The following is an 18,077-nucleotide window of genomic DNA, read 5'->3' on the forward strand; positions in this document are numbered from 1 at the left end:
TTTGTTCTCCATTCTGTCTCTACAGTGAATCGCTGCCTGGCTGCACAAGCCTCCACCTGCACAGAATGTATCCAAGTTGGTAAAGACTGCTCCTTCTGCACAGATGAGGTATGGCACACTGCACGTTGGCACATATTTTAAATATAATGAAGCTTCACTATGCTTACTTTTCCTTGGTCAGAATTGAAAATCAGATTTAGACTTTAAAATCCCACTTGCATGTTCATGTGTCTGTGTGAGGCTGATGGAACACAAAGCCACTTTGTGGCTTGGAACTTAGTTTCAGGAGACTAAGTTTCAGGTTTCAGGCCACTGCATGGCACACCAGGGGAATATTGGGGTTTGATACAGCAAAGTTGTCTCAAATTAGGTGTCCCAGTCTCCTGGATCCATGTTTCAAGCCACTGTTACTGAAAAAGTAGTTTTGTGTTCCTTCAGCTTAAGTGCTACAGTGTGAGTACTACAGTGAGTGTGCTACAGTGAGAATGCTACAGTGAGAATGCTACAGTGATGTGCTACAGTGAGTATGCTACAGTATGTGTGCTACAATGAGTGTGCTACAGTGTGTGTACTACAGTGAGAGTGCTACAGTGTGTGTGCTACAGTGTGTGCTACAGTGTGTGTGCTACAGTGAGTGTGCTACAGTGAGAGTGCTACAGTGTGTGTGCTACAGTGTGTGTGCTACAGTGAGAGTGCTACAGTGTGTGTGCTACAGTGAGTGTGCTGCAGTGTGTGTACTACAGTGAGAGTGCTACAGTGTGTGCTACAGTGAGTGTGCTACAGTGTGTGTGCTACAGTGAGTGTGCTACAGTGTGTGTGCTACAGTGAGTGTGCTACAGTGTGTGCCACAGTGGTGTAAAGTCCAGTTGTTCACTATGTTTTCTCCTTGATTTGCAGGATTTCAAGCTACCACGATGTGATCTCCTCAAAAACCTGAAAGACCATCAGTGTATGAACAGAGTGGAGCTATTCAGTGAGATGAGTTTCCAGAAGGTAAATACACAAACCTGGCCATTTCAAGTATAATGAATAGTCCTTAGAAAAACATGGAAGTTACTTAAAGATAATTAGTTAATAGTAGAATATACTGTCACCTACAAATGCCTAATTTAAAATTCAAATGACATTGTTTATGTTCTCGTACCTTTTTATGATACCAAATAAAAAATTATTGCAAATATCATAAAAAAAGTAGGGGGACATTATAAAAACAAGTTTTGTTTTTCTTGTGTGTAAAAAAAAATATTAGGAGTTAAACTGTAAACATGTTTGAAAAACTCTCACAATATTAGATAAACTGTGATTCAAACTTCCAGCCTGAAAACACATTTGATTTCCCAGTACAAACCACCATCCTTATAGTCAGACTAAGGCCCTCCAACAGACCAGAGAAGAGGGTATTAGTCCTTCAATGTTGCCACACAGCTGTGCACAAGCCACAGTGTATTTCTTAGGTTGTTATGTCTCTCTCTCTCTCAGAACGTGGCTATTGACATGTCTCTGAAGAAGACACAAGTGTCTCCCCAACGGATGACAATGCGTCTGCGTGCGGGCGAGGAGAAGGTGGTCCAGATGCAAGTCTTTGAGCCCACTGAGACCCCCGTCGACCTCTACATACTAATGGACTTTTCAAACTCCATGTCTGACGATCTCGCTAACCTCAAGAGGATGGGAGATGAACTGGGTAAGGGTTCTTAGGAATCCCTATGACTTACTGGTAGCAGAGTTTTTAATAAATACATGGGGAAGACAGATTTTTTAAAGTCCTGTAACTATGTTACTCTGCCATGGAATTGTGTCCCTTGTTCACCAACTTAACTGAACTCAAATTGGTGGCAACCTTAGCTCTATGCAGGCTCTGTGAAAGGCTAGGTCTTTTTTTCCAGCACTGTGTCTGGGAGATTGTAACCCGTGTGTCTGATTCTGTTTCCCAGCTAAAGTGGTGAGCACTGAGCTATCCAGTGACTACACCATTGGCTTTGGTAAATTTGTTGATAAAGTGACCGTGCCGCAGACAGACATGAGACCCTCTAAGTGAGTATCTTATAAAAACTGTGTTTGTGACACTGTGATGATAAAATGTATACTTTAAAAACCCCTATTTAATCAATTTTAAAAAAGAACAATGTAACAGAATTAGCAAGAATGTACTTCTGTAGACTGTAGACATCTGTGTTTTCATTGTAGTTTTGTGACAATATTGGTGGGTTTTCCTTTAGCAAGAGATGGCAAACTGGTCATATTTGTACATATTCTTGGAGCGTATTATTCTGATGATGAAGTGTTTTATAGTGCCTGCTTTCAGGTTATTACAATAAAGTGCAAAACCATGCAACAAACTACTCACAACAATACCATTTTCATAGTATTTTTCCTCTCAGAAAATGTGCCTTTGCACTTCAAGTAGGGTCTGTAATAATATACTTTACTACTGTATATGCATCTTGCCATTCCTATGTCTCATTCCTAACTTTAAACACTGACATTTCAAAAGATGTACTAGTAGCACTAGAAACAACGTGTATCAATTAAGACAAAAGTTTTGATAAGAAGTCTTTCTCAGTGTCATTTCTCACAGGCACATTTGTATAAACCCTTGAATATCACCCCTGATTGGTGAGAGTTTCCATATGTATGTCTGCAGGTTGAAACAGCCATGGCCGGACAGTGACCCACCCTTCTCCTTTAAAAATGTGATCCCTTTGACGAATGATACCTTCAAGTTCCGAACCGAGCTAGACAAGGAGCGCATCTCAGGAAACTTGGATGCTCCTGAGGGAGGGTTTGACGCCATTCTCCAGACAGCTGTCTGTACGGTACAGTCACAGAGCTGGGATCTCCACAAACATTTCAGACACAACCAAGCTGGCTCTGAGTGGACAGGGGTCCACATCATAGAAAAATGAACTGTGTAACATAGGAAAGAGAGTTTCTGTGGGTTCTGCAGAGTGTATATAAGCTTCTCAGTTTGCTTTCTGCAGTCATTGTGCCTTGTTTTGCCATGCGTGAAAAATTGATCTACACCCCACATGGAAATGTTTGAAATTTCCCCACGAAAAATACAAATTTAAAACAAAAAAACCCCCATCTTATTCTAAAACTATTAAGTGCGCTTGTTAAAAAACTCTTTCTGCCTGTCTGCTGCCCCTCAGAACCAGATCGGCTGGCGCGACCAGAGCACTCATCTTCTGGTGTTCTCCACTGAGTCTGCCTTCCACTATGAGAGCGACGGTGCCAACGTGCTGTCGGGGATCCTGAAGCGCAACGATGAGCAGTGCCACCTGAGCCAGCACGGCACCTACACACATGACACTGTGCAGGACTATCCCTCGGTGCCCACACTGGTGCGCCTACTGCAGAATAACAACATCATCCCCATCTTCGCCGTCACCAACCACTCGTACTCCTACTATGAGGTGCATCCTGGCAGGCTTGGCTTAATCTCCCACTGCAGTTTGTTCTGTCTATACCCGTACATTTGCATGCCATGTATCAACATATATCTGGAGAACCACTTATCAACTTATCATGAAACTTGGTAGTTTTTCTTCTATACTGTTCTATCAATGCTGTTGGTATATGCAGTGGTCATCAACCTGTTTATCATACTGATGGATCTGGTGGTGTTAATTATACTTGTTTGCCTTGAAACTGTGTAGATCTCAATTTCAGTTGTTAGTGTACAGAATTATATGCCATTTGCTTAGTTGCTGACTTCTTTAACAACAGTCTCATGAATATAAAACATTATTTTATTCATAGAAAAGCATTCTATAAATAAATGGCGAGCTTTGTGAATCGGGCCTACAAACAGAAGGACACGCATTAAAGTTCAGGCTGGCTTAGAGCTGGTATGACATTTAAATTCTTTAATTTAATCCATTCCTTTTTTTTATTATCTGCAGAAACTGAGTCAATACTTCCCTGTGTCGGACGTAGGGAAGCTCTCAGAGGACTCTTCCAACATTATTGACCTGCTGCGCAGAGCCTTTAATGTAGGAATTATATATTTATTTACTATGAGATCAAACCTATGTATAACTAAGACTAATAACCATTTCAGCTATTGCCTTCATCAGTGTATACCAAAATGTTTGTCCACAGTAGAATATATAACTTATGCTAACAACATCACTAGATATTCTCAGAATAATGTTTTTGCACTTCTACTCCCTGGATAATTTCACATCAGCAGTGTTGTCAAAGCATGTTACTGGCTGAAAGCATGTCAGTCAATATGGAAAGCAGCTGAATTGGCTATTGACAGGAAAGGAGCCAGTGAAGGGTTAGCGACAATTTAATTCTCCAGGTGAAATGACCCAGGAAGTAGAAGTCAGTTTAAAAGCATGTATTGTGAACAGAGTTTTCACTAACCTAGTGTAGTACCAGATATCAAGCTTTGATGTTTGTTAAAACATGTGTTTCTTTCACAACTGCACATCTGAGACCTCTAAAATGAATAGATGTGAGTGGCGTAGAAATTAAGGAACTATTTCATTAGTTATAATCACTTTACCAGCAGTTCTGTGACATGCTTCTTCTTATTCCCAGAATATCCGCTCAAAAATCAGCATCCACTCCAACAGCGTTCCCAAAGCGTTCCACACAGAGATTTTGTCTTCTCAGGCCTCTGAGGTGACACATACTGGGAGTTTCAAACTGTCCCCTGGAGAGAAGGTATGTAACTAAGACTAAGAGAAATAAAGACTTACCAGATCAGGAAACAGAACATGTGCCCTTTGTTGCAGATATTTTGGCATTGATCCCTGGGAAACTTAGTCTAGATACGTTGTAGACAGAACGACTACTAATTTGAGTGGAATAGTCAAGGTAAAAATAGTCGACTAGTCTAACATTAATATTATATATTTGATAAAATTTGGTTTTGTTTGTGAAAGTTTTGTAAAACTTTGTTGTTTGTGCACTAGATTTTAAACCTCTTGAAAAGAAACTATTAATGTTCTAAAATGTCATTTACATGTTACTCTCTTATTCCTTCCATCTTCACAATTACTTTCCCTTTCAATTAAAACAACACTTTAAACACACAAAAACATGACTATTTTTGTTAAGCTGGTAGTTTTGCTGGTAGTAATATGCAGCTCTGCTGCCGCTGCTGTTTTGAAATTGAAGATCAGTTGACTGCCTGTTTCTGAGGTCGACTGTCACTTTTCTATTCAAGAGATCGACCGTTCGGTGCTACCCCTCGTTGAAGACAGTCTTGTCTCTGAGCTTCTTATAACCCACAGCCATGCTTTAATTTAACTGTGGTTTGCTAGTGGATGCAGTCTGAGGGCCTACCCTTGACGGGTGTCTGTGTCTGACTCTGGCAGGGCACGTTCATAGTGAAAGTGAAGGCTCTGGAGGAGGTAGGAGGGGAACACGTCTGCAAGCTCTCTGAGGTGGAGAAGAAAGGAAACATCCGCATCAAACCCACGTCCTTCACTGATGCGCTCACCATCGATGCCGCTGTCATCTGCACTGCCTGCGACTGTGAGAAGGTACAATGAAGAGTGGTAGTACTTAGAAAGTAAACGACCATTTATGGTGTAGAAGTTACTAGTGGTTAGGGATGAGAGACTAAGGGCACAGCGAGTTAAAGCACAAGCCTATCTCTTCTAGAGGACTGAGTTTGAACCTGAGTTAGAGCAAGAGGCAGCAATATGATCAACCAATCCACAGACAAGTTTAAAAAGGATTATTCTCATTTAAGTCTTCTTTTTCTCTCCATGTAATAATAGAAACTATTTTCAAAAGAAATGTGCAATGTAGTCTGTTGTTATTTACATGGATAATAAGTGTAATTCCAGAAAGCATTGTTCAAGTGTTAATAAAACTGAATTTGTTTTTCTTCTTGCAGAACCCGATTCAGAAATCTCTGAAATGCGGAGGGAACGGAGATTTGGTGTGTGGCCAGTGCCGGTGCAATGATGGATGGTAAGGAACTGCTTACATGCTGTGAGAATTGCATGAAATAAAAAGTGAATGCCATTAATATAAAAAGCAATTAACACAATGATATAACTGCTCCTACCTGCAACTAAGGAGGCTCTTGATTACACCATCGAATTCGTGTTTATCTTTCTGACTAAAGAAAGACCAACTTGTATTGTTGTAGTTATCAGTCATTTCATTGTTTTACTAGCAATGTTTACCAGTAGCAAATGTATACTACTGATACCCCCTCCACCAGATCAAATGGCTTACAAATGTGTGGCTGTGCTTTTGTTTATGTGCTTACGCAGTTCAGTTGTTCACTTTCTTAATTTAGATCCTTAGGCACTCACTTATTCTCAAAAGTGAGTTATTAGCTAATAATTGATGTGATTTAAATGGAAATAAATCTCATTTTCTGAAATGAATAAATTATTTTGACACATTGAGGAAGGGTTAGTCTGTGTTTTTCACTCCCCCCACCCCCTTTCCAAACACCTTGTCCCTAGGATAGGACCCTACTGTAACTGCTCAGTGGATGCGAAGGACGACGGCAGGGCCTGTATCGGTCCGAACAGTAGCAAGGTGTGCAGTGGAAGAGGAGAGTGTCTTTGTGGCACCTGCCAGTGCTACATGTCACAGAACCCGCTGGAGCGCTACGAGGGCCCCTTCTGCGAGTTTGACAACTTCCAGTGCCAGCGTTTCGGAGGATTCCTCTGCAACGGTACAGCTCTTCAAAAATACCCTAAAAATGTGCTTGTCATCGCCAAAGAAACCTGATTTGGCTAGTTGTTTTTCCTTACAAGATCTCAAACTCCCAGAAGCAACTCACATATCTTGGATGCATTGCTTCAGCTGGTAGTGCAGCATGGAAGAGTGCAAGATACATTCACCAGTTTTATTGTTCACGAATACTATGAAAAAAAATAACATTTAACATAATGGGTGCATTGTATCATCTACAAAGCGATGGCAATACATAGATCAGATTTAAAGGCATTATTGTGTTACCTCTGTGTACCTTAAAGCTGACACCTGTATGCATTATTAAGTAAAAAGTTTGTGACTAGTGCTTTAGGATCCTTGTGATGAAAGGCACTATAGAAATGTGAATTGTTGTTGTTGTTGTTGTTGTACATTCACATAACTAAAACATGTCAGTAAAAACACTCATCAGACTGCTCTTTGACCCTGCAGCTCGTGGCCGCTGTTTCTTGGGGGAGTGCGCCTGTGAGGATGGATGGCAAGGCTCAGCCTGCGAATGCCCCTCAAGTAACGCCACCTGTATTGACAGCAATGGGGTAAGAGCGTTCAACAGGCAGGTCTGAGCCAGGACAGAGCCTTCCCGTTACAATCCTACCTTTGAAATGCCTAACAGACTGCACATGAACATTCCTCAAAGGTTATATTCATTAAGGTTGAATATTGAGAGGCTAAAGTGAATATAAAAAGGCTTGTATAAAGTAGACAACCTACTAAATGATACATTTAGCAAAAGCAAACATCTATGTTGTGGAAATGTTGCTGCGGCTTTGCTTTGTGAATGCTCTCATTATGCTTTCATCTCTCTTAGGGGATCTGTAATGGTCGTGGGAAGTGTAACTGCGGGCGGTGCGTGTGTGATGAGAATCAGCCGTACACCGGCAGCACCTGTGAGACCACCTCCCTGGTGAGTACTGAACCAGAGTTCATCATTCACCTTCCCCAACCCAATACAGTACCGTGGAACAGAGAGGACTGCAGGCAGACAATCCCAGCCATATACCCTACCTGTAAGCTCCCAGTGAAGGGAGAATAATGAAGAGACTTGACCCAGTTCTATTCATAGCCAAGTTGAGCTGAGAGCTTGTTCTGCAGCTTTGACCTTATCAAACTGCAAGTTCCTTGTTTCTTAGTTTTCTTATGTATGTAAACAGCTGATTTAATGCAGGGGGTTGTTGTTATATGACAAGTGAGGTCTTGCTGCTCTCTTGTTTTGATACTAAATCCTGTTATTAGTTCAGTTTAATAAAAAAAAAATTAAAAAAACATCACTAAGGCTCAGTGACAAAGTGGTTTGCAGTGAGCAGGTGTATTGATGATGTGACTATGAAACAACAAAGCTCATGGTCCAAAATGGTCCAATATGTATTGCACTGTTCCAAATGATGGGTTTCCCGTCTCAAATAATAAACACAGTTTGAAAGAATAAACACAGTGGAACACTGTGACAGGATGGCGAGTGGTGATATCAGGCCAGATGCAGGAAGAATAACAGAGCACTGCAGGTACGGTGCAGTGGCGCTTGCCCCATTTTATTTTCAAATAACAAAAATAAATAAAAGGTTTTAACAAAAAATAAATAATTAAACAAAACAAATCTTGAACACAATAATATGATCAGGCTGGGCAATAGCCTTCACTGATCTACTTTTAGTTTTAGTTTTCTCTGTCGCTCTCCCATTGTCCACTTCTGAACACCCACTCGGAGTGCAGAGAGCTGTGGGTTTATATATAGGTGGCCACCTACTGATTAGCAACAATTACACAAATAATTAATTCGGGAGATGGCCACCTTCTGCATGAGGTTTTTAATCACTCCTGGCAGAGGACGAGTTTACTAACCTCGTCTCTGCCAGAACATGTTTCAAAATAAAAACAAAACAATAACAAAACAAAGCACGCGCACAGCTACTCCCTCCTAATAATAACAAATACAATAAATAAATCATAATACATGAATACAAAATAACATAGAGGGGGAGGGGGAGACCCCGTTCTAAAAATAGACACTGTACAGGGCTTCTCTCCCTGTTACAAACACACACAGAGACACACACAAGATCACAAGCCCAGAGTGAGTGTTAAAGTGCTTGTGGTGAAACTTGTGCACAGAGGTGCAGTGTTGTCCGGGTTTAGTTCTGGCCTTAAGCGACAGCTCTGGATCGTGTTAGCCATCTAATAATAACAAACAGTACAATTAGACTCGACAAACAAACAAAACACGGTTATTTTACAGTTCTCCTTTCTCGGTTTCATCTTAACTATAACAAAAGGAACAGACCACCTAGCCACGTCTCCTTTTGTACCTTCAGTCACGCCCCCATGGTTAGCGAGGGCAACCATTTCTCCTCCCATCCGCGGTTGCCACATTCCTTTCCCTCTGGAGCGATGACTTGGTGTACCGTAGCTTTGCCGCCTTTCTAGATGGCCGACTTCCACATAACCCTTGGAATGAATTGTCTGACCATCCAGTCCAGGGGGCACTCTGTTGCCTTTAAACAGCGCCCTCACAGATCAACAATCAATCTCCTTGGCCCTCACAGGTCAAGGAGATTTATAACCAAAATTCATTCTTTCGCTGTCACAAGCTCCCATTCACAGTACAACCTACTGCTGAATGACCAGTTAAAGCCAGACTCAGAGCAGAATCTGATTTTTTTTTTAATATTCAATTCCAGACCTTAAATGAGACAGCATTTCCCACATAGCTATAACTAGAGGATGTTTTGAGCATACCGAAGACAGGCGCTTCCATCTCAAGTATTCCCTTATAAAAGTGTTCCATAGTAAAAGCACAGCAAAGTGTATTAAAATATAGGAAAACCATGAAAATACATTGTAAAAGCCAGAAAGGTATGGTAAAACAAGTTGAAAAACACACGGCAAAATGATGGTAAACTATTGTAAATGCATAGTATAATAATGCTAAAAGCATAGGTAAACTCTAAAATGCAAATTTGCCATTTTAAACTTTTATTGGGGTAAAAACCTTGGATTTTATTGAGTCTTTTTCCTGTATTAATTGATGAACTGTGTTGCATTTTATTTAAAACTCACAAGGATATAAAATAAATCAACCAACATGCCCTTGGAGGTCTCTGATTGGGTGCTCCTTTCCCCAGAGCTTGCTGGGCATGTGCGCGGACACACGGACCTGCGTCCAGTGCCAGGCCTGGCAGACTGGCGAGAAGAAAGGAGATAAATGCAAGGAATGCCCTTTCAGAATCAAGATAGTGGACGAGCTGAAGAAGGGTAGGCCAGCACTGCCATCATTCTCCAATGAAAGATCTGTCATGAGCATCAAGCTTTGGAACAACAGTAAAGAAATTAAAGGGAATTAAACTGTAAAAGAGTAATAAAAAATAACAACAAAGGGAATCAGATTAGGCTTATCTTGTGTGTTGTTTTAACCCTACAGGAAAAAGAATCTTACCTGACATGCTACAAGACAGTAATGCACTAAAATATAATTGGAAACCTTGATGACATCTTTAATGGCAAACGTTTCTCTCTCTCTCTCTCTCTCTCTCTCTCTCTCTCTCTCTCTCTCTCTCTCTCTCTCTCTCTCTCTTTCTCTCTCTCCTCTTATTCCATCTCTCTCCCTCTCTCCTTCTCTCCTCTCCCTCCTCTCATTACCTCTCTCCCTCTCCCTTTCTCTCACTCTCATTTTTCCCGCTCTTCCTCTCCCTCTCATTCTTCCCTTACCCCTCTCTCCCCCCTCTCTTCCTGCAGAGGAGGAGGTGATTGAGAAATGCAGTTTCCGAGACGAGGAGGATGACTGCACCTATCACTACACTGTGGACTCGAACCCCAACTCTGATTCCAAGGAGAACCAAGTGATTGAAGTGTTCAAGAAGAAAGGTACAAGCAGTCCTTTCCACCCAGCCCTGATCAGAGAGATCTAACAGTGAAAAAGGCTAGGAATGTGCCAGACCAATATTCAGCATTATGTTCTTGTGTTCTTATTGTTGTTCCTGACTGTGCCTCCTGCTCCACAGACTGCCCTCCGGCTGGGTTCCTCTGGCTCATTCCCCTCATCATGTTCCTAATGCTACTGGCGGGGCTGCTGCTGCTGTGCTGTTGGAAATACTGTGCCTGGTACAAGGTAACTCAGTCCCTCTGCCACTAGGGGAACGTCAGATCAATGCAGCTTTCTATTTTGTAATATATTTTGGTAGATGCTGTAGGTTCACAGGACACCACATCTACACACCATCCAACAGGGTTGGGAAGCTACTTTTCAAGTTGCAAGTTACAAGTTACTAGTTATAGTAACTCATTGTAAAAAATGTAACTAGTTACAGTTACAAATAGTTCCTTCTCAGGTACATATTTTACAGGAATATTTATTCAGTTTGGTCAGGATGCAGCACAAAATACTCTTAAGATACAGCAGTTTCCTAATGTGATGCCATTTCCTAGCAAGGTGATAGGAAAAACGTGTTCATGTGACATGTACACTTTGACTTGCACATTTGAAGCTCTTTCTGATTTCCATTTGATGCATTATCTGTAGTCCTTCTTTTAATGTAACTATAAGTGACTGCGTCATTTTTTCCCTTAAAATGTAACCCGTTACCACATTTAGTTACCTGTCTGAAAAAAGGAATCGTTAGTTACAAGTTACTGCACAAGTAATCAGCTTTCTCTAAACAACAAGAAACATCTGTGACTTAGAGTAATGGATCAGTTTTGCATAAATATCTAGACATGAATTAAAACATTACAACTTAATAGTGTTTTTTCTTGTTTCCAGGCTTGCCTGGCCATGTTGCCATGTTGTGGACGAGGTAATATTGTATTCTAAATATAGTTTGATAATAATTCACATTTTTGTGTTAAAAGGATGTTAAAAAGATTTTTTTTTTCTTTTCTTAAACTTCCATAACGAGTTCCATCTAGCTAAGAAACACACACAACCAGCTTCAGTATGGTCACAACAAAAAAAGAGAAGCTTGTAATGACTCATTATTCTGAACATTTTAAAGTAATGGTCTTCTGAGTATTATTATTATTATTATTATTATTATTATTATTATTATTATTATTATTATTGAACAATCAACAAGAATATATACAGAAGTAGAAGACAAACACACCCTTCCACCCAGCTCCCTTAGAGACAGAAGAACTTATTGCAATTTAGGTCAAGTATAATATGTCTGTGTGCTTTATAATTGGCCTGGATCATATTATGGTTATTTTTACAATCAGTTCCCAAAAATGTTGTGGGATGTGAGCCATTGCGGTTCCTATACACGCCCAGGCCTTGCATTCCTCTGCAGAGCTGCTCTGACAGTTCTCTGTTGGGTTCCTGCAGGTCGGATGGTGGGATTCAAGGAGGATAAGTACATGCTGCAGCAAAGACTGCTCACCTCGGACCACCTGGACACACCCATGGTGCGCACCGGGCCCCCCAAGGGGACTGACGTGGTGAGATGGAAGATCAAAGACAACGTGCACAGACAGGCTGCCTCCTACAACCAGGCCCTCAACCCCAAGGACATAGGTGAGTATCGCCAGCCAGGCTAGACACAAACACCTCGACACAGAGACCTCTGACATGTACTGCTTTCAGTATGAACACCTGGTTACCTTACATGAACATACATTTCAGCTGTCTACTGTGGAAGATGTGTTTTAATAAAGGTTTTTAAAACACAGGTCACAAGGGCTATTAAAGGACTGCTATACCCTCTGTATAGGCATGATATTCAATTGTATTATGTTTATTGTCCATGACATGTGTAATTAATGATCATTCATGACTGTTTCTGCTATGTCTTTAAGAAAAAGTCTTAGCAGATACCAGTATAAAAATGATCACTATGAATACACTTGGACTGCGCAAAGGTAATTTCTTCCAATAGCAAATCTATAAGCATATGAAGAGAAGAAATGACTGGTGCACAACCCAAGTACACCCCTAGAGGTATATATACGTGATATGTTGTGGAAAGGCATAATGTTTACTTGAGTCTAATGTCTTAACTTGTTTCTGTCACTGCCTGATGTTTGTACAAATCAGCCAGAAACCCTCTCCACAAAGAAATACCTTACAATACCCGGTCTGTGTCTGCTAGCATTTAAACTTGTGTGGGCAAGTTGAATGGAATGTTTGTAAATACGTAGAATTTTGGTAGCTTTAGCTATGACCTGCAGTACCTTTTGATGTGTCCCCATGTCCTTACAGTCCCCTATGGTGTGTCCCTCCGCTTGGCCCGGCTCTTCACAGAGAACCTGTCCAGACCAGACACCCGGGAGAGTGACCATGTGCGACGGGAAGTCGAGGAAAACGTGAGACCCAATCAGAGACCCTTTATTATAGTACTCTTTGAACAAATGTTTTTTGATGATTCATGCTATCCTTTTTTATTTCCAGCTCAATGAAATTTACAGGCAGGTTCCTGGAGCTCAGAAGGTTCAGAGAACACAATTCAGGTAATTATGAAGAGTGAATGCTAAGATACTGCTTCTGTTAGAGTCCCTGACACATGTGACTAACAGTGGAGTGACATTTGAGCAACTTATTATTATTTATAGTTGGAGTATTTCCAAATATTTCGCTGGTACAGTTGAACTGTATTGTTTGAATCCTGTTATTGTTAACATTTTAGTATTCCTATGATGTTGAACCATGTAACAGTGGCATTTAAAGTGTCTGTGGGGTTATGGGGAGTTTATGAACATTGCATTCAGGCTCTACTATACCCAGATCACCCTTTCCTTCAAAAAGACACATTTTAAACTAAGAAGTTACTAATGTAGGTAATAGTATTACAATAGACATAAGGCTTACACTGTTTGTTTTTTGTGTTACAGGCTGCAGCCTAATGCAGGAAAAAGGTAAGATGAAATGTAGTTTCCAGCATAATGGCCAACTAATAAAACTATTCTGTTTCTGTTCTGTTTCAGTATGTTTAGCTCATATATTATTTAATGATTTAAAATGTTTAGATCTTATTGAAATTAAGGGCGGACATAATTTCTTCATGAACTGACATTGTCAGAAAGGGGATGTTTTGTTCTGTGTAAGCACTTTTGTTCATTTATAGTTTGAAAAACTAATGATTAAGTCTGCATTATTTTTTCACGTAACAAATGGCTTATTTCATGGCATCTCACAGTCTAAAAATAGGTATTTCAAGATATATCATATTTATTAAAGCAGAAAAAAATGCGTTGTCCCATTCAAAATTGATTGAGTTATTATACAACACATTTTATACAACATTTTTTCCTAAATATTTTAATGCTTACCTGCAAAACAGTAAATACTAAATTATACAATATTTAGTTTTCAGTTTTCTCCACCAGTGAATTATCAAACAAAATAATTTCCCATCTTTCATGCCGTTGGTGTCATTTTCATTAAAGACTTCATTTTAAAGAAATTGTTCCTCTATATGCAGTGTGTTCAATCAGTAACCAGGCGGACGCAAACTAAACCGGCTGCCAGGTTCCTAAACGCAGTGTAACAGGTAGAGCGACAATCAGGCAAACGTTTGCTGTATTTATTTTTACATGATAAAAATTATGAACATTTACACTATTCTTTCAGAAGTGTAAATTTCGAACTGCATATTAAACAGCATTGGGAAATTTTCACGGAAATCAGGAAATCTATGATAACCATTAAAACAAATACAGTAATGATCCGAAGGTAGTGTTTTCGGTGTGTATTATATCTGTGCATGAGTAGCTGGAAGCCCCTCTCTGATGCCCTCTCCCTTTCCCAGGCAGGACCATGCCATCGTGGACACTGTGCTAGAGGCTCCTCGCTTCGCACAGCCAGACATCTTGAAGGTGACAGAGAAGCACGTCCAGATGGGCAACTTCAATGATCTGAAGGTCGTCCCAGGATATTACACTGTGGCTTCTGACAGAGGTGAAGGGCTGTGTGTGGTCTCTCTATAGTTACTGCTCTATACTCCCTCTGCATGGCTTTTTTCCAGTTCAGATCACTTCATGTCTCTGGAGTGATTGTTGCTATTACAAAAGTGTTTAACAATATCATTGGGATAAAAAAACATAACGCCTCAGTATTACATTGAAGAAACGGTAGCAGATCACATGACATGCTTTAAACCAGTGGTACAAACTGGTTGGTTGGGGCTCCCCAAAATATTCTAGAAACTGTACAGGTCTTTCACTGCTGTGGTGAGAGGGCTTGCAATGAATATTCATTTAACATTTACTTTCAATATCATATTATTTTTGTTTCTTGTTCCAGTAGGGGCTCCCTGTTCAAAATACTTGAAAAAAAGGGTTCTCCCTCAAGTAAAAAAGTTTTAGGACCTCCGTTTTAAACAGTCCTTCAAAATGAACAAAGTTGTGTTTGAAAGTTCTCTCAGTGAAACAGCTCTCTCTGGTCCCTCCTCAGATGCGCAGGGATTGGTGGAGTTCCAGGAGGGGGTGGAGTCTCTGGATGTGCATGTGCCGCTCTTCATCAAGGATGAAGATGATGATCAGAAGCTGCTGAAAGTGGAGGCGGTGGATGTGCCGCAGGGCATTGCAGAGATTGGACGCAGATTGGTCAATATCACTGTCATCAAGGACCATGGAGCAAACTTACAGTCCAAAGGTAATAAACATAGACATGCACTATAAACGTGCCAGTAACTCAATCAGGGGAAACGTGTATATATTCCACACTTATCAGTATTGCATTATTACAGAACCTTCTGCAGTGTTTACAAGAAACAGATCACTTTACCTTTGCTGTGTCCTGTGCTTCCTGTATCTCAGTGATACACTGTCCAGCATGAGCCTGCTTGTTCTGAATTTTTATTCACACAATCCAGGTCAAAAACTACCTGGGGAATGCATTCCTGTTCCATCCTACAACAGTACTTGTTTTCTGTTCCCACAACGCCCCCTCATTTCAATCAGAGCATTGTTGCAGGAGGGAGCATGATCTGGATACACTAAAGTGTTTATAAGAGAAATTTTATTTCTCCTAGTGAACATGAGTAAAAATTATTTGAAAAAAAATATACAATAAGGTTTTATTTGTGTAAAGACAACACATGATACACAGTCAGTGTATATTCCATATGTTTTTCTTGCTATGGACTGTAAGAATATTTGTATCCACAGCCAGAAGCACCCTGTCCTTCTTACAGCCCTCCTACACGTACAGCCGCCAGGAGAAGGTCGCCACCATCCCTGTGATGAGAGAGGGAGACAACGGGCGCACCCAGGTCACTTACTGCACCCGGGACCTCACTGCCAAAGATGAGAAGGTGAAAGCAGAAGAGAGATACACTAGACTCAAGCTCACTCCAAATCCAGTCACATTAGATCTGGTATAAAAAGAATACGGGACCACTGACCATCTCCCATTCTGGGGTTCATTATATTTAATTTATTTAGCTGAGGAAACAGTCATAATTGACCATCTGTTTTACTAGGGGGGGCAATTGCTGAGACATCAAATACACACCCACTATGAGCATCTTTTAAAATTATATTTCTTTTAATATGTCTACCACATTGAATGCTACCTTATATGTTATACTTTGATCAACAAAAATAACTAATGGCACAGTTACATCTAACTCATTGTTTGCTGCCCTACTAATATCCCCTGGTATGGTAGTTCCCTTTCAATTCGAAGATGACCAACAACAATACTTTTGGGATATGCCTGCCAGGGGTCAGGAATTTATTGAGCATTTCATGTCAGGCACCTCCAAGGAGTGACGTCCTCGGTCCCACCTACCGAGGGTTTAAGTAGTCACTCCGCAGAGATCACGTTCTCTTTTGCTTCTCACAATCAGGTAGATAAGGTAGGTATAAACTAACCTCTCCAGTTACGTGACTGAATGTGTTAAAGAGCTCTCACTCTGAGTTTTCTGGTAGTTCCCCTGCAATTTGTTGCTGGAAGTTGGTTTGCCATGTCCCTGGAATCACTAGACACCCGGGCCAGTGCCCTCGGTGCTTTCACCCTCTGTGCTCGGTGTCCGCGCTACCTCTGTGCTTAAGCACCCTCAGTGCCCCAGAGTCTTGGGCCCTCTGCACCTCGGTGCCTCAGTGCCTAGGTGCTTTGGTGCCTTAGTGCACCATAGCCTCACCGTCTCGGTGCTTCAGTGCCCTCGGTGCTCAAAAGCTCCCCGCATCGGTACCCTCGGTGCCCTCTGTGTTTTATAGCCCTAGAGCAGGGGTGGCCAACCAACGTTTCCTGAGCCACATGTGGCTCTTTTTGTGGTCAAAATGTGGCTCTTCGAACTTCCCATATATTTCATTATACAATGAATAAGTTATTGCTTTATTTATGTTATTCTTTTTTTAAATATGTGTATTATTTTTACCATAAGTCTCAGAGTTGTTGTTTTTTTTGCTGTGTGTTTTTGTTCATCACAAGCCGATCCATTTCTGACCTTAGCCAATTAGCAGCATGGCAGCAATACTTTTTTGTTACATAGCAACTAACTAGCAAATCATATCTACCCTTGCTTTACTGTGCATTCGGGACTCGAGTTACAGAAGCTTGGAAACCCTTAACTTTACCTTGAACAGGACCGGCTTCTGTTTTGTTCATATTGGCAGAAAAAAATAGCAAAAAAGAAAATCTGAAGAAGAATATCGAACCATCTTACCGGAGTGGAAGAGTAACATATTTTTTTGTTGAATGCAATGGAAACGCCTGTCCCTTATTTGCCAGTGCCCGGTTGCATAAAACATCTTATCAAGTATTTCACTTAAGTGTGACACATAAGTGTATTTTTCACTTAGCTAAGGGAAAAACGTAAGGGTGTTGTCTTAACTGCTGTCCTTAGTTAAGGGAAAACACTTAAGTATGCATGGACTATTTAAGATTTCAACCAATAGGCGAGTAGCTTACTGTACTCTGTAAATACTGTCTCCATGGCAACATTTGGGCAGTTAAGGAAAACTACAGTATGGCTGATAAAAAAAAAAGAAACCCAAACTGGTCAAGGAGGAAAAACACAATACTTATGGAGGAATATAATAAAAGAAAGCAAATCATAACATGCAAACTATGTCCGAATTTGACAACTGTCATGAAGCAGAAGAAATGGGTCTGTGGGTCTGTCCCCTGAACGGGATTGTCTGTCCTCCTTAGGGCTCTCAGACGCAGTCGTCAGTACACTGCAGAATGCTAGGACCCCCTCCACAGGGTCGTTGTATGCCTATAAGTGGTATTTTGGTCATGATACACATTTACTGTCTTATGGCAATCATTTTACAGTTTCTGCAAGACCTGCTAGAGGATGGTAGATCCCCCTCTATGCTGAAAGTGCTCCATAGCAGCCATATCTGCATGCCATGTCCCCATTGATTCTCAGTCCCCAGCTGCTCATTTCCTGGCGACACATTTTTGAAGGGGCTTCAGTGGTTACCTCCTCCAAAAATGA

The 18,077-nt window shown here is 40.9% G+C and overlaps 1 protein-coding gene across 4 annotated transcripts in view; it reads left to right on the top strand.

Annotated features, from left to right (window-relative positions):
• Nucleotides 1-18,077, top strand: part of LOC121296208 (integrin beta-4-like) — a 45,102-nt gene that overhangs the window by 7,633 nt on the left and 19,392 nt on the right. For all 4 annotated transcript variants that reach the window (XM_041221506.1, XM_041221505.1, XM_041221507.1 and 1 more), the window contains exons 3-26: nt 26-108; nt 898-993; nt 1,480-1,684; nt 1,935-2,034; nt 2,645-2,816; nt 3,153-3,416; nt 3,906-3,995; nt 4,552-4,677; nt 5,334-5,501; nt 5,861-5,937; nt 6,444-6,658; nt 7,132-7,235; nt 7,508-7,603; nt 9,819-9,948; nt 10,429-10,557; nt 10,695-10,801; nt 11,453-11,486; nt 12,017-12,205; nt 12,890-12,993; nt 13,079-13,137; nt 13,519-13,542; nt 14,436-14,584; nt 15,080-15,280; nt 15,796-15,941. In XM_041221506.1, the coding sequence (XP_041077440.1) occupies nt 26-108; nt 898-993; nt 1,480-1,684; nt 1,935-2,034; nt 2,645-2,816; nt 3,153-3,416; nt 3,906-3,995; nt 4,552-4,677; nt 5,334-5,501; nt 5,861-5,937; nt 6,444-6,658; nt 7,132-7,235; nt 7,508-7,603; nt 9,819-9,948; nt 10,429-10,557; nt 10,695-10,801; nt 11,453-11,486; nt 12,017-12,205; nt 12,890-12,993; nt 13,079-13,137; nt 13,519-13,542; nt 14,436-14,584; nt 15,080-15,280; nt 15,796-15,941 (3,068 nt within the window). The remainder of the gene's footprint in view (nt 1-25; nt 109-897; nt 994-1,479; nt 1,685-1,934; nt 2,035-2,644; nt 2,817-3,152; nt 3,417-3,905; nt 3,996-4,551; nt 4,678-5,333; nt 5,502-5,860; nt 5,938-6,443; nt 6,659-7,131; nt 7,236-7,507; nt 7,604-9,818; nt 9,949-10,428; nt 10,558-10,694; nt 10,802-11,452; nt 11,487-12,016; nt 12,206-12,889; nt 12,994-13,078; nt 13,138-13,518; nt 13,543-14,435; nt 14,585-15,079; nt 15,281-15,795; nt 15,942-18,077) is intronic.

The sequence above is a fragment of the Polyodon spathula genome, chromosome 21 (genome assembly GCF_017654505.1).
Source record: "Polyodon spathula isolate WHYD16114869_AA chromosome 21, ASM1765450v1, whole genome shotgun sequence".
Taxonomy (NCBI): Eukaryota; Metazoa; Chordata; class Actinopteri; order Acipenseriformes; family Polyodontidae; genus Polyodon; species Polyodon spathula.